Source organism: Tiliqua scincoides, chromosome 5, assembly GCF_035046505.1.
Source record: "Tiliqua scincoides isolate rTilSci1 chromosome 5, rTilSci1.hap2, whole genome shotgun sequence".
NCBI classification, from domain to species: Eukaryota; Metazoa; Chordata; class Lepidosauria; order Squamata; family Scincidae; genus Tiliqua; species Tiliqua scincoides.
In genome coordinates, this window is record NC_089825.1 from 48,081,078 (window position 1) to 48,097,580 (window position 16,503).

General features: G+C 41.3%; 1 protein-coding gene across 2 annotated transcripts in view; it reads left to right on the forward strand.

Moving 5' to 3' along the window:
• ANO10 (anoctamin 10) overlaps nt 1-10,520 on the forward strand; it is a 70,572-nt gene extending 60,052 nt beyond the window's left edge. For both annotated transcript variants that reach the window (XM_066628944.1, XM_066628945.1), the window contains one exon: nt 9,926-10,520. In XM_066628944.1, coding sequence (XP_066485041.1) covers nt 9,926-9,973 — 48 coding nt within the window. In that variant the 3' untranslated portion in view covers nt 9,974-10,520. The remainder of the gene's footprint in view (nt 1-9,925) is intronic.
• Nucleotides 10,521-16,503: the final 5,983 nt, after the last annotated feature.

The window sequence follows — 16,503 nt, forward strand, 5'->3', positions numbered from 1 at the left end:
TTGAAAGCAGCACAATTCTATTAACAATACAGACTGCTATCAAATTTAGCAAACATTGAAAAAAGATAGCTATAGTTCTAATTTCTCTTATCTCTGTTGAGGTACTTGTAATTGTATGGGTGAAAAATAGTCAGCTTTGTATGTACTTTTTCAAGTGGTCCGTTTTCTCTTTATATGACTCCCTGGGTTAGTGTTGAACAGTCTCTGTTGCCTAGGCAACAATCTGCTGTCATCTTGAGAAGTTGGAGTATGTTTAAATGGCAAGATTGCCTTCTGACAATATGTCACTATATTTAATGTTTTATGGTCATTCAAAAAATTATCTTAGCTACGCGTACAAAAAGCATTGAGCTTAGGCAGATGCTGCTGTGATGCCTACCTTCAATCAAACAAAGCTGAAATCACTATATGAAATACGGTGCAGAAATCTGTAAAGGCTGAGGTCTAAATGTGCTAAATTTCTAGTGGTCTATTTTGATTATTGAATATTTGTCACATGGTAGCACTGCTAATCAGTTCAAGACTGGGTGTTTACAAATAGTATTTAATGACAATCCAAGCAATACATAATGGTTAAGTAAGACTTTTGCTGTCTCTTTCATGTCTTGTGTGTCTAAATGCAGGACATCTTGAGCAATTCATATTTATTTTTGTCTCTTGCACTATCATTAGCCAACCTGCACACTGCCTGAATTAGAAATTATGAAAAATATTGTGAATGTTTACTGTTGTGCTTACAAATATGTATGCTTTAGGATTTGACGAGGTAACCTTCCTGCTGGTTTCAAGCTTTTGCTGTGCTGTTCCCACTGTTTTTGCTAATGCCCAATGTGCTACTTAGATTAACAGGAATCAGAACAGGCATTATGTGCCATAATTTGGGCTTTTAAAATGACATTTTTCAGATTTGGTTGGTGCACAAAGAGGGTTTACTCTTTGTTTATATTTAGTCTCCTTTTGGGTTTGCGGCCAATATTGCTTTGTTGGATGTGACTGTGTGCTGCCTACTAGCTATTATTCCTTATCTGGTCATCGCTTTTCAAGGGTTCCTCTGAGGCTACATATTTGCATTTTTATTTGCTTTCCCTGGAAACTTGACCATGGCCATGAATATTTCCAAGGTGAAGTTAAGTTTAGATCCAAGTCTTCTATAAAGAATGTAGCTGTAAGTATTATTAAAATGTCAGTTGGGGTTACTTGATTCAGATAAGCACTAAACAGAGCTCCTAAATGCAGATGTAGCACCCATGCCACCTTGCTAGGTGCACTTGCACATTGGCATTACATATTTCTAGGTATGTAAACCCCCTTCTTTAAAAAAAAAAAAAATCCAAGCAGGCTTTTTTTCCTTATGCTTGATATGGAAAAGTAGAAAATACTGTTTTGGAATATTCATTTATTTTAGATATTCCTGACTTGCCTTTTGGCTTCCAAAGAGTCGCGCCTTAAGGGGGCAGAGACAGTGCTTTCCTGGCTGCATTGTTGTGATTAACGACACTAATGGCATCATTGAATAAGGCAGTGGTCTCCAACCTTTTTAGTGCCATGACCCCAATATATAAAATAATAATGAGACTGGGGACCCCACTGTCAATCCCATCCCCCCTCCCACGACCCTATCTACTCACCACTGTAATGCTCTCCCAGCACCGTAATCAAATATTCTTATTAGAGAGAACAGAAAGAGTTACCAGGAAGCCTGGCACTAGTGAAAGCTATTTTAGCACAATTGCTGAGTGCCTGAGCAGAACTGGGACCCAACCACCTGGTACCTGAAGGGTATACCAGATGCCTCCCCCTTTACCTGGTGGTGTTCTAGGTCAGTGGTCTTCAAACTTTTTCATTCCTGTAAGTTGCCACAACCCCACAATGGATGCTTTGTGACCCTGTTGGAGCCCTGACCTCTTGGTTGAAGAAGGGGGGTTGAATCCCACTGAACTAAGGGATATGCAAGTCAAAGTTATTTCCTGAAATGGCCCCGTCTCTTCAATTGCTTCCCTTAGATCAGAGGTTAACTTAGGGTGTCACAGCACAGTCACAGGGGCGCTGCGGGATGTCCCCGGTAGCCCCTCTGACTTATTCCTCGTTGTGCTGCCATCTTGGTTCTCATCATATTTTGTATGGTTCAAGATGGAAGCATCCAAATTTCACGAGATTGTTATAAGATTGCAGTCTTATGAATGCTTAATTCTGCTTTGGATTGTAGAAAAGGTTTGGGGTAGGGCTTCAAAATTTCCACCATTTTTATAACTGCATGGATTCCTGAGTTGTATGCTACTCATAAGATGCATTTTTTATTTAAAGAAGTGCTGTAGTGGTTTGGGGCCGTAATTATTGATAAAAGTGCTTTTTTTCTGCTTATGTCTTTGAAATAGTATCACATTGCCAAGCATCAATCATAAAATGGCAGAGCTATACAGATTTCCTCTTTGTGTATTTTTATACAGTATTATATGAACATATAATCATTTATGGCTTTTTATAGATAATTCTTAGGGATTTCAAATATTTATGTTGACTCTGAAATATCAATATGTTTTTAAATAAAACCCACAGAGTTGTCCTGTTTATGAAATACCCATTAAATAGAGTGGGTTGGAATGGCATGATGCATCATGTGTGCTTAATCTGTTTCATATAAATTTGCTGTGAAAGTGCTGGGTCGATATGGATAATGTGCAATCTGTTCTAAACATCCAGTTGCACAATAAGCGTAATTTGTGGGAGACGGTTATGGATCTCAGGAGTCCTTTCATCAGTGCATGTATCGAATTAATCTCTTCATAAATGCTATTCAGAGAGTGCCAGAAGGCTGTTCTAGTTGGTTGCTGTGGCAGTTATTATTCTTCATGCTCCACTGAGAGGTCCATTTTTATGAAGTGTGAATGTTTTCAAGTTCATCACAGCAGCAGGCTGTGGCCAGCATACATCTTCCACTAACAGTTCCCCCCCCCCCATTCTGATTTTCATTTTCTTTGCTTTTTCATTATGTTCTAATGAGGAAATTTTTGAGACATCTTTCTGTATTCTATACAGAATGTAAATCTGTTTTTCATCATAAGGCCAAGCCCCCCAAAGCATGGAAGCACAGGTGGAGCCTGTTTATCCACACATTTTATATTCACGGATCTGGCTCACCACAGGTCCCCCACAGCCAGACTTGGCCTCATCCGAACTCTCTGGTCGTCTCTGGAGGTCTTTCTGAAGCCCACATGAGAACGGATCCCTTGCGGATACTGAGGCCCCACCTGTATTGCACTGAGAGACTTGCTGTAAGAATATGTAATTCAAATTGTTGTACCTGCCTTTCAAAGAACTGATGGAATTTTGTGATAAGTAGATGCATGGGAGCAGGAAAACTATGTACCAAGATTTCTCAGACTTGGATATCGTGTCGTTACATGTCTTAGGAATATTTCACATTACAAGGTCAGATAATGAAATGTTACTCATTTAAAGGTATGTAACCAATGCAGATTAATATTGAGGCACACATGTTTTGCTGCTCTGTTTTACAGATTGGTTTTTATTCATGTACAAAAATCACATGTCATAGACCTCAAGAGTAGGGATAAGAGTTTCCTACTTTGCTTTTCCCTGGTTGCAGGAGCTCCCAGTATGGCTTGCCAAAGTACCAGGGGAGTGGGAGAGAGGTTGTGTGTTAAGTTTATATGATTAAGAATTGCAGGGAAGGATGCAGAAGTCTACCCAGCCTGTTGTCTGTTTCTCTTGAATGCGTGCTCTCTGTTCCCCTGAACTGCAGCCAAGTATTGAATATGATAGCCAAAATGACATGTTCCACATTGCTGTTGCCTTAAAATAATCTCTTAGCATTTTCACAGAATAAAAATTCCCAAGTCACATTGGTTAAGTTAGGACAGTTAAACTGTTTTAAAAGATGAATCTAGGAGACTGGTTCATACAGTTTCTCTTTAAAGTGGCTGTTGTGTTTGGAGAAAGCTAAAGAATCAGGCTTCCCATATTTTCAACCTGCTACTTCTAAATTGTAATTTATTATGAGTCTTAGGATATTTTCTGATGGTGTTCTGCTGACTTAGAGCCCAATCCTGGGCTCGACGCGCCAGCTTACTGCCGGTGCGCACTGTCACAAATGTGCCATAAGGCATGTTTGCAAGGCCTAATTCCGGGCCAGCGCCCATACTAGACAGTGTTGGTCGGCGCTGGGCTAGCTCTGGGCAGGTGTCCGGCCTCTGCCGCTCGGCGTTTGCACAGACAGCTGAGCCATGGAGAGGAAAGCGGTGGCAGGGGAGATGCAGGAAGAGGGCGGGGAGGAGGCGTGATGGAGAGAGGGAATGGGGAGGGAGGCGGGACTGGTAGAGCTCAGCTGCACCGGATCCTGCGTATTCGTGTGGGGCTCAGCGCTCGACACAAACACTCTGACTTTACCACTGACCTTTTGATCGGCAGTGAATCGAGTAGCCCCATTGTGGGGCTACTTCCCTTACCTGGGAGAAGGGAACAAAAGTCCCCTTCTCCCGAGGGGCTGCCCACAGCTGCTGTTGGCACGCAGGATGCAGTGGTAGCTATTTTCAGTGCACAGCTGTGTGCCACGAGAGCTTGGGATTAGGCTGCCCGGGCCCAATCCTATCCAACTTTCCAGCACCAGTGCAACCACAATGCAGCCCCAAGGTAAGAGAGCAGATGTTCCAATACCTTGAGGAGGCCTCTGTGAATGCCTCTCCACCACAGGATGCAGTGCATGCCCCATTGGCACAGCAAAATTGGATAGGATTGGGTGCTTAGGGGCCCAATTTTCCCATCCAATTTTCCAGTGCTGGTGCAGTTGTGCCAGTGGGGCATGCACTGCATCCTGTGGTGGAGAGGCATTCACAAAGGCTACCTCAAGGTATGGGAACATGTGTTCCCCTACCATGGGGCTGCACTGTGGCTATGACAAGTATATTCTAATAACTATCCTAAGAGAACATAAATGACGCAACTCTCTGCTTGCTCACCTGGAGGCAATTCTTATTATGGTATTTACAAGGCTAAATCTAGATGTGTTTTTTTTACTATCTTTATTTGAAGCTCACAATAGCTTACATAAGTGAGCTTATGCAAGCATGTTACGAGAAGATATCCATTTGAACTTGCATCTATATGTGTATCAAAGACTACCACACATTTTTAAAAAAGGCCATAGTATTATGTGTTTTTTAAAAAAACACTTCCATAAAGCCACTTCAGTGGATATTGTGCTACCTACTAGAGTTAGACACACTTCATCTACTTTAGACAAAGAGCACCCGGGAATTCATCTTGCTTTGGTATTGTCCAGGCTGCAGTCCAGTAGTTTCATCTCGCAACCCTGTGACATTCAAAATTCATTTCAAGGAGAGATTTGATCTTTCATACATGTGATAGTAAGACCTTTGTCAAATATTTTCCAGAGAGGAGGGACTTTGAAAAGGGCAAGGGTGCGTTGAGGCAACAATGCTACGGAAGACACTCTGCAAAATCAATGCACTCTTTAAAGCTTGTTTTTTGAGCTTAGTTAGATGGCTGCAACCTTATTATGCTGTATCTGTGCTTGGTTTTAAGGTTGTTTTATTTTAGGCCACCTGGAGTTCAGTGATGAGATTGATCAGAAATACTTAAATAAGACCCCAATTCAGCCACTTGCAACTCCAGTTGGTTTCCCAAGAAGAGATTTAAACATGTACTTAATCCCTCTCCCCATGAGTGGGGGCTTGAAAGTGATTTGCTTTGGCTCAATCACGCCCTATGTAAATACAATACAAATTTTAAATATTTTTTAACTGAAATACCCTCACTAAAGAGACTTAAGCAGCTGTCATATCATCCAGAATGTTGGTAGGGATGCTGTAAACAGAGAGGAATGGACTTGAACTTCATACTTTCTTTTTACATTAATTTTGCAGCAGTGCCTGCAGATAAGACTTTGGGCACAATCCTATGCAGGTCTACTCAGGAGTAAGTCCTATTGAGTTCAATGGGACTTACTCCCAGGAAAGTGTGGTTAGGATTGCAGCCTTAGTCATATTGTGCACTATGTCAACAAGCAGGAAATAACCCCCCTCCCCAAGTTTGCAGAATAAGCTAAGCTCCGTTTTAAAAAATATTTTATTATTGCAGACAAATCCACCTGGAGGCACTACATGAAAAGACAGCAGCAGCAGACAGTCTTTTAGAGCTTGAAACGTCCTAAGTAGCTTGTTTTTCTTTCCCACCATAAATCACTTATTCAGTAACAGCCAAAAGGGGAGACAAAAAGTACCCTGGCACCTTAATTCAGCTAGTCTTCTAGAATTGGTTTTCTCTGGTTTTCCCATTCATAGACACAACACCACCACCAAAGATTTAATTACACTGATGCATATATTCAGACCTGTAACTTCTATCAACTCTGTTTGTAGTTTGCCGTTGTGTGAGGCATTGCTCAGCAAATGCTGCCTGCCCTTTGGTACCTTTTCAGTGTGATGGTCTTTCAATTTGGTTGTGTCATGTTTGTAGTGAACTGCCTTTTCTGTTAATTCACCAACCTACTTTGCACTGGTCTTGGGTAGTGTGCTAGAGCTTTGGGATTTGGCAAATCTCCTCTGTCTCCAGGTGTGGTGGGGGAGGGGGAGTAGTGTGATGTCTCTACCCAAATCCAATTCTGAACCTGACCGTGGTGTGGGGGAGGGTGATGTTGCTCATCACAAGTGTAAGCCAGATTTTCCCTCTCATTTTGCAAGTGCCCTTTGGTACTTTTGTACTATTATAATTGTGCAATTTGTAACCTCTAAGGCTCTCTTTATCACAAATGTTTTTCTTTTTGTTAACACAAAAAGAACATCTCGGGCCATTTCTCGTTATTATATTTAAAAAGCTCCATCTTTCCTTTTGAGTATGATGCATTGAATTATATAGAGATTATTATGAAAAAAGGAAAGTGGCTTTTCAGTGCTTTATGAAAGGGTAACAATTGCACTGAAATTTATTGAAAACAATACACTTGCCTTTTCCAAACCAAATAGTTCTAAACATATTTGAAAGTTTTCCAGAGAGATTCTTAGCATGAGATTTTACAGTATTTTGTACAGCAGTAAACACCAAAGGACCAATATGTATTCTTTTCCTAATTGCATATTTTATTTTTCCCTAAATCACTACTATATTGTGGAATGCTGACAGATACTTCCAGGGAGACTAGGAAGCAAGTAATCTTTTCAGGAAATATGGCACACTTCCAGTTGTGTGTATATCTTGTCCTGAGCAGATCTGCAAGAGGGAAGGGAAGGGGGGAAGAGAAAAGGGTGTAAAAAGAGACAAGAGAGGAAGTCACAGAGGCCCCCAATGGGTGACTGCTTTACTTTGGTTCATCCTATGGGTGGGTCAGCCCTGTGAGCAAATCTGTAGTCTCTAAGGAGTACATGTCTTTCCTCGGCCAGATGAGTTGAAAGAAATCATTTGTGAAGTAACCTCAAAATTTCAGTATCTCTACTTTTGTGAAACTTTTGCTCTGATGATATATTGAATTCACAGTGTAAGTCATTGTCCACATTAATTGTGAGGGGGCTAGCTGAAAGTCATTAAAGTCTTGGGGTAGGTATGAAAGTCTGCTAGAGATAACATATGTTTGTAGAAGAGAGCAGGGACTGAATATGTACAGGTAATCTTTGATGTAACAGACTAATGGGGGGGAAGTGTCCATCGATATTGCATGTTTGTTAAATCTGAATGCACTGAATACCATGGAGGCACATATGTGAAATGTACCTGACTAGCTTCAAGGAGCAGAAAATGTCAACTTTTTCCAAAATCTATTAAATCAAGGTCCATTTAATCAGGGGTTCACTGTAACTTCCTTGGGAATGTGTTTTTATCTTGTTGTAATTGTGTTGTTTTTGGTATTTGTTTTAATTATTGTTATAAGTCACCTTGGGTCCCTTCAGGGAGAAAAGCAGGATAAAAATATAGTAAATAAATAAATAAAATAAACTGCTGTTTGATTCTGAAGTACTTCAATGTACTGCTAGTGTAAACTTTACATCCACCAGTGAGGAAACAGCTAGTTTAGTGTACTAGACATAAAATAGCTTTGTGAATTGGGAAGAGAAGAGATAGGATTGCTAGATGCCCTTCTCTCTAAAAACAGTGGGGAAAGTAAATGAATTGAAAGAAAAAAAATCTCAGGCGTCAGAAGGGGGGAAAAGCAGATTTTATTCCTGCAAACAACTAATCTTCAAAGTGACATCTGTTGGCTCTTTGCAGACCCTGAACCACATAGAACAGTCATATCTACCCCAAAATGGATTTATTTCATTGTTCTAATGCTGACTAGTGAATAATCAGAAACATGAACAAAAATAAGATACCCCTTTAGATGTTAATGGCCTTTTGCTTCACTGTGGAATAAAAGGGAATTTGGAGCTCATAGTCTTGCCCCACATATTATACTTTCCACAAAACTTCTGCCAGGGATATATGAATGCTACATTAGATGCTTGGTTTCCAAGTTTTGTGTTTTGTATAGACATCATAGTTGATTAGAACAACTAATGTATTTTTCTCCATTAGCCATAAATTACAGCACAATAAGACTGAGAACTTGAGAAAATTGCTCCAGATAAGTGAATTAGCCTAAGTTAGATGGGTCATGAATTTGATATAACTACTGATTAGTGGTTTTACATTTAATTAATTTAGCTGGAGTTTTCTTAGATCAAGCATTTAATAAGGCATTTAACAAAATGAACCAGTGAGCGTGTTAAAAGGAGATTTTGAATGTTGTTCAGCTACAGAGATTTCCCCATCCCACTTCTGTTCGAAAAATAAAAGAGAAAGTGTATAGGCAACTCATTTGAATTTGTTAATAGGTGAATAGGCAACTTGACTGGCTGGTTTGCTGCCAACATGGAACTCCCTCTCTTCTTAATGGATTCTCTTATCACCCCAAAAGAGGTTCTCCTTCCAGAGTAACGAATGGAATAGTCCATTTTTGCATAAGTTCTTAATTTCATCTAGCATTTTGATACTGATTTTTTTATGGATAAAACCTTAAATGGTTTGGCTTAAGGTAGCATATTTACAAATGATTTCCCTCTCGGTCAGCTATGAATGTACAGGCCCCCATATCTGCAGGGGTTCCATTCCAGAATGCCCTGTGAAACCATGGATAAGGGCGAACACCTCCCCCCACCCTCTGGAGCCAACGGGAGCTCTGCTCTCCTTGCCTCCAGAGGGTCTTCTGAGTCCAGCAGAGTCCATGGCCTCTGCCAGACTCAGACTGAGCCTTAGAAGGCAAAAAACGTAACTTCTGGTATCACGGAGAAACTGGAAGTTACGTTTTTTGCCTTCTTGGACGCAGTCTGAGCAGACAGACGTATGCGGACTCTGCTGGACTCAGAAGACCCTCCAGAGGCAAGGACCCTCCAGAGCACCCTCTGAACCTGATCTGTGGATCCACAGATATGGGGGGCCCCTGCATTAGTGATCAGACCACTAATATTAGACCACCCTGCATAAGTGATCAGACCACTAATATTCCTCTTTCTGGAATCTTTCAAAAGACCAAGCAGCACAAACCTTTTCTAAAATGCTTGTCAGACTGCACGTTTGGCTAGTTAGTCAGCCATTGTAGATAGGCTGGTTAGAAGTAAGGAATGTTGCAGGAATTTTTGTTTTGTTTTTAGGAATTTAATTATGAACAGTGAGGTTAACATACAAATTGACAGCTAATTTTAATGCGAGCATTAGTCAGTAATATCATCTGTACCCATCTTGTATGTTTTTATAAGTGGTGTGCTTTCTCTCCTCTTCACCAACTCAAGGGATAAATATAATCTGGGTAATATTGATTAGATTAAAAACTGCTGTATAATCGCTTTCCATCCTAAACTTCAGAAGCATTGTGTTTAACTTGCATCATGGTTTTTTAAATGTATTTATTTTCTTTCAGCAAATGAAACTGGCAGCAGAGTCCTTGAAAGAAGGAATGCAAAAATGATACAGAGTTATTTGCAGAGGCTTTGAAGAGTTTACAAGTGCAGCATTAACAGCAAGAAATGTGTGATATTTCCACTCCATTATAGAACTTCATGCTATAGCATCACTTAAACCTATTCACCACCAAAAGCTTGGGCCAAAGAAAACTTATTTCATTTTCTTTCTGCATGCCGTGCAGGATGTAGGACTTGACTGATGCCTGTGTCAGATCTGACTATAATCTTACAGTCACCAACATGGGGGGAAAAATGAAAGCCACTTAAAGATAGAAATATTAGTCATAACTGCATAACCCTGAGCTGCAGCCTTTTAAAGAAGCATACTGCAGGCAGTATTACTTAAGTCACAGCTTCATATCTCCCACTGCCGTTAAACAATTTTATCCTCAAATTAGAATATTTAATCGCTAAATATTTGTTGTTAGTTTTAGATATTTCCTTGCCTTTATGAGGAAATGAATCAGGGCCTTATGCTGATAGGTCTTGTGATCAGTTGGCCTAAGTCCTTCTATTGGTGGGAAAGACACTCTGCTGCTTGATGGTCCGTGGCCACCAGGGCAAATGGCTGGGCATGGATGACAGCAGCCTGCTGAGCTGAGGTAAGTCGGCAGCAGGGAAGGTTTGTAGGTGGGGTGAAAAAGGGCTGGGCTAGAGGGGAGAATCTCAGTGGCAGCTGTGCACACTGAGATCTTATCCTCCCTTCCTGGCCTGGGAAGGGCTCTAGACTCCAGGAGTCTTCTCAGACTTATGCTAGCAAAAGAACTAGCATAGGTCTAACAATTGGAAACCAGCCAGCCTACAGAGAGGTGAGTAAAAAGGTTTTTTACTTACCTCTCCTGGGCTATCTGTTCCCCCACCCCCCATAGCAGGGAGTGCACTTTCTGGACTGGCAGGGGATAGAATTGGGCCTAAAGTATTGTTTACAGTAAAATGTATAAATTTGTCTCATAGGACCAATTCAGTAGAAAGGGTTTTTTTCTTTAAAAAAAATGTATGAGACACAATATGATTTAACTTTAGAACCTGTGCCTGAAAATGGATGTGTCTTAAGGAGCTGGAAAATAAAGCATTTGGTATGAAGAAAGTTTCACTCATCTTGACTCAGTCACAGTAAAGTATATATACCAACTAAACTGTTCTTGCTTATTGTTTCCAGTCAGCATTATCTTCCATTTTGCTGGATCATTAGGCTGTATTAAAAATAGTATCATCTGAATTGGATTGATTATAAAACAATGATTGATTGTTTTTATGTGCACTAAAATACTTACGTTTATGGCACAGTGAAAACAAATTCTGTCTTTTGTTTTCTATGGAGAACTTTTAAAACCAAATCCTCCCAAATACAGGGTATGAGACTATCACTCGTTTTCTAGTGTTATGATGTAGCCTTCACTGAAGGCAGAACCTTCTGTGGAAGGAAGTTCTGGGGGGAAAATCCTTTTGAAGGTAGATAAACTCTAGTTCAATGGCTGTTATACTAGCATTTAATTTAATACATACGGGGGGGGGGGAGATTTAGTTTTACCAATATTAGTAAGAACATAAGAACAGCCCCACTGGATCAGGCCATAGGTCCATCTAGTCCAGCTTCCTGTATCTCACAGCGGCCCACCAAATGCCCCAGGGAGCACACCAGATAACAAGAGACCTCATTCTGGCGACCTCCCTTGCATCTGGCATTCTGACATAGCCCATTTCTAATATCAGGAGGTTGTACATGCACATCATGGCTTGTAACCCGTAATGGATTTTTCCTCCAGAAACTTGTCCAATCCCCTTTTAAAGTCAGCCAGGCCAGATGCCATCACCACATCCTGTGGCAAGGAGTTCCACAGACCAACCACACGCTGAGTAAAGAAATATTTTCTTTTGTCCTAACTCTCCCAACATTCAATTTTAGTGGATGTCCCCTGGTTCTGGTGTTATGTGAGAGTGTAAAGAGCATCTCTCTATCCACTCTGTCCATCCCCTGCATAATTTTGTATGTCTCAATCATGTCCCCCCTCAGGCGTCTCTTTTCTAGGCTGAAGAGGCCCAAACGCCATAGCCTTTCCTCATAAGGAAGGTGCCCCAGCCCCATAATCATCTTAGTCGCTCTCTTTTGCACCTTTTCCATTTCCACTATGTCTTTTTTGAGATGCGGTGGCCGAAGTGGACACAATACTCCAGGTGTGGCCTTACCATCGATTTGTACAACGGCACGATAATATTAGCCGTTTTGTTCTCAATACCTTTTCTAATGATCCGAAGCATAGAATTGGCCTTCTTTATTGCCGCCACACATTGAGTCGACACTTTCTTCGACCTGTCCACCACCACCCCAAGATCTCTCTCCTGATCTGTCACAGACAGCTCATAACTCATCAGCCTATATGTGAAGTTTTGGTGTTTTGCCCCAATGACCTTACACTTACTGACATTGAAGCGCATCTGCCATTTTGTTGCCCATTCTGCCAGTCTGGAGAGATCCTTCTGGAGCTCCTCACAATCACTTCTGGTCTTCACCACTCGGAAAAGTTTGGTGTCGTCTGTAAACTTTGCCACCTCACTGCTCAACCCTGTCTCCAGGTTATTTATGAAGAGGTTGAAAAGCACAGGTCTCAGGACAGATCCTTGGGGCACACCGCTTTTCACTTCTCTCCATTGTGAAAATTGCCCATTGACACCCACTCTTTGTTTCCTGGCCTTCAACCAGTTCTCAGTTCATGAGAGGACATGTCCTCTAATTCCCTGACTGTGGAGTTTTTTTAGTAGCCTTTGGTGAGAGAACGTGTCGAACGCCTTCTGAAAGTCCAGATATATAATGTCTATGGGTTCTCCTGCATCCACATGCCTGTTGACCTTTCCAAAGAATTCTATAAGGTTCGTGAGGCAAGACTTACCCTTACAGAAAGAAGCCATGCTGATTCTCCCTCAGCAAGGCCTGTTCGTCTATGTGTTTTGAGATCCTATCTTTGATGAGGCATTCCACCATCTTACCCGGTATAGATGTTAGGCTGACTGGCCTATAGTTTCCCGGGTCCCCCCTCTTTCCCTGTTTAAAGATAGGCGTGACATTTGCTATCCTCCAATCCTCTGGCACCATGGCCATTTTGAGGGACAAGATGTAATCACAGCCCAGCACGTACATCAGATAGTCTAGGAGAAATCTGATGTACATGCTGGGCTGTTGGTGGAGCCAAATACAGTTGATCTCTCGTCTCTTTTGGTGGAGACAAATACAGTTGATTTTTTGAACCATTAATTGCTTCATGAAAGGTTTTCATCATTTGCCATTGATGCACAAGCTCAGTTTGCTGGAAGAATGTTGGAATAGGCCTCAACCACGTAGACCTCAACCCTGTTTTCAGTTCCAACCTTAAAACAAACAAAACCCCTCAAGAATGTTCCCAAGAAATAACTACATATTAGAATGAAGCACATCATATAAGTGTTTTCATTTTCTTGCTAAAGCTGAGCATATTCCAGACCCCAAGGATCTGGAAGCTTACCCTTCCAATTGGCCTAGTTTATTTGCTGGCTGGATACTAAGAATTCATTGAACTGGACCGGTAGCAGGCAAGAGGTTAAAGTACATTTTCATACTGGCCCTTGATGGTGGGAAGTTGGGTTGTATTATAAAAATACTTTATCCAGGAAGATTGCAGTTTTAAAAAGTAGTGCATGTGTACTTGAAGCCAAACCTTGTACAATGCAGGGACATACAGAAGTGCTGTAAAATTCTGTAAAATGATATAACTAACAAAATTAACTATAGAACTTCCACATCCCTGTTTGCATCCCACTGTGATCCATCTCTTTGGCATGTAGTCCTTATGTCATGAAATTTATGTGATTTAACACTTTCGTTAGTCCCTAGGCCAGGCTTCTTAAAATGGGTCTGCTAAAGCAATACTGAGAAGGTTAATGCACATGATTTGCTCCTGCAGAGCTCAGTGAGCCTAATTAATAGATGCCATGCTCTTGTCAAGTGGCCAGGAAGTCGCCTCTCGTATATTGGAAGGAAGCCAAGCTACACTTTTCAGCAGCAAGCTGATGGGGCTCAGAATTCCCACAAGTCAGGCAATGTTGTCTCAGCATATTTCCTTGAGTTTAATAATGGTGAAATTTTGGATAGCAACACACTGAATAGTATGAAATCTATTCAAACAACATCATTCAGAAAGTTTTTATATGGCAAGGAAGAGGCCCATAAAGTTCCCAGTCTATCCACTTTTCAGGGCACTGTAAATCCTGGGGCTTTCATTTGACTTTTGGTGGATGATCTTTCGTTTGCTGCTTGCAGTTTTCTGGCTTCTTGAGTTTTATCTTATGATGTGATGTTTGTTTTGTTGGTGCAATTAAAAAAATGGTTTTTTCTTATGTTTCAGTTCTTTGTACAATTCTTTGTACGTTGCCTTGAGTCACTTCCTAGGTTAAAAAGGTGGATTTAAACATTTAAAATAATTGTACTACTTTTGTGCTTCCCTGCCTCAAACCTTTTATTGTGACTGTTTCACGCAAGCTATATTCCAGTGGTGCACATGTGGGAGGGACTAGATGACACCACCATTTTAGCAGGTATTAGTTAAGGGCATAGTAAATCCATATATGCCCCTTTAAAGCTAGTGTAAAAGCTCACAAAGGAACAACTACATTTAGCTAGCTATTTGGCTAACTAAAATGTCCCAGCAAGTTATTAGAAATGCCTTCTGGAACATAGGAAATATGGCCCCTGTATGATTGCACTAAGCAGTTCACGCTGTACTGTTTTACTAGGTCTCATGAGAATGGAGCACATTTCATGATGTGTTTTCAAGAGCAGCTGTTCCCCCAGGACCTCTGAAGAGCCCTTTGGACCTCTGCCTGCCCTTTGACATTCTTCTGCTATAGCCCCTCCTCTTCATCCAGTAGGCAAGGCCTCAAAACTTGAATCATCTCTTACAAGGGGGGGGGGGGTAACTTTGTATCTAGCCTACCCTGCCTGACAGGCTCCTTCAGAGCTTTCTAATCTCAGCAGTTTTTGCACCTTTTATTATGGATTATTTCTTCCTCTTCCTGGTTCCCACACTGGGAAGAGGAAAAGGTTCCTGAGGCCTTAGGACCCTTGACAGGGGTAGGTTTTTGGCCCAGTGTTTGTTTACCTTGGAAAGCCCCCTCAAACAGTTGCCTTTTCATTGTGCTGTCAGTTGTGGGGAAAAACTGTGTTATTGGTGAGCTCTCTGCAAGAGAATTGGCAGTTCCAAGTTCCAGTTCCAACTACTTTTCTTCCTAGCTGGGCAGGCAGGTGTCCATTAGGCTCAACTCAGGATCACAAGCTGGGAGCAATCTCATGTCTCACCACAGGAGACAACAGCACACCCACCACCACTGAGACTTTATTAGCATAAGGGTGATGGGCAATTACCTAGTCCGGTGTTTCTCAAACTGTGGGTCAGGATCCACTAGGTGGGTTGTGAAATTCTATTCTCTCTAGCCTTGCAAGAAGACAGAGAGCCCATCAACATGGATATTGTCTACTGGGAAAAGTCTGCTTTCACCATGAAACATGAACATGAAAGAGCAATAGAAGATGATCTTGAACCTGGCCACAACAATTTGGCATTCACCAAGGGCAGATCAGTATGATGCCAACTTGCCAGAACTTGGTCCACTGGGCATTTTGGCTTTTGTCCTCTGTGGAGCTTATGCTGAGCCTTTCAGGAACACATATGTCCCTGCATCTACCTGAACATTATGGCTTCAAGGAAGGTTTGCCAGTCCCTTAATTGGTGACCTGCTCTACACTGACTGACTTCAAGGATGGCTTCGTGACACCACAGATGACAGCCTGCTATTCAGACTATCAGATTTTAGCTTCTCTGTTGCACACGAGGGTTGTAGTCAGGGTTCCTGGGAGAAGTTCCCTATCAGTATTTTATCTTTCCAGTTGGTAACTACTTCAATTTGTATTTTACTACTTTAGCAAGCTTGTCTGGGCCACCAGTATTAATCCCCACCCAGGAGATGAGGCAAGGCCCCATTTACTAGCTGAAGAATGTAGAATGGAAAACAGGATTAGCATGTAAGAGTTCTGGAGAAATTCACACTAAGAATTTGTCGTTGTTGTTCCCCCCCCCCCCCATTAGAAAATAAAATTCAGTAGTTAGGAGCAACTGAAGGCATATATGAACTATATGAAACTCCAAGTCCTATTTTTAAGTGTCATATGTAAAAATAAGCTCATGGGAAATATATATTCTGACACCAAAAGTCATGCTGTCTAATTTTTTAATTGAGAACAGTATTTACTGAAATTCTGAAGCACTCCCTCTGCATGTAAAATGAATGGAAAAACACTTTTATATGTTACAGCTCCCTGCTGCACAGTTATTTAAACTTGATGGTTCTTTTGAGTAGCTTCTACCCACCTCATTTTAAAAGGGATTTCATATTTCCAACATATGTACAGAAGGTATCATGAATACAATGTAATCGCACTAGTGTTGGGCCAGTCCTGAATTCGGGGTAGCTTGAGTCAAACCTCCTCCAAAGGCTGTTAACCAAGCTC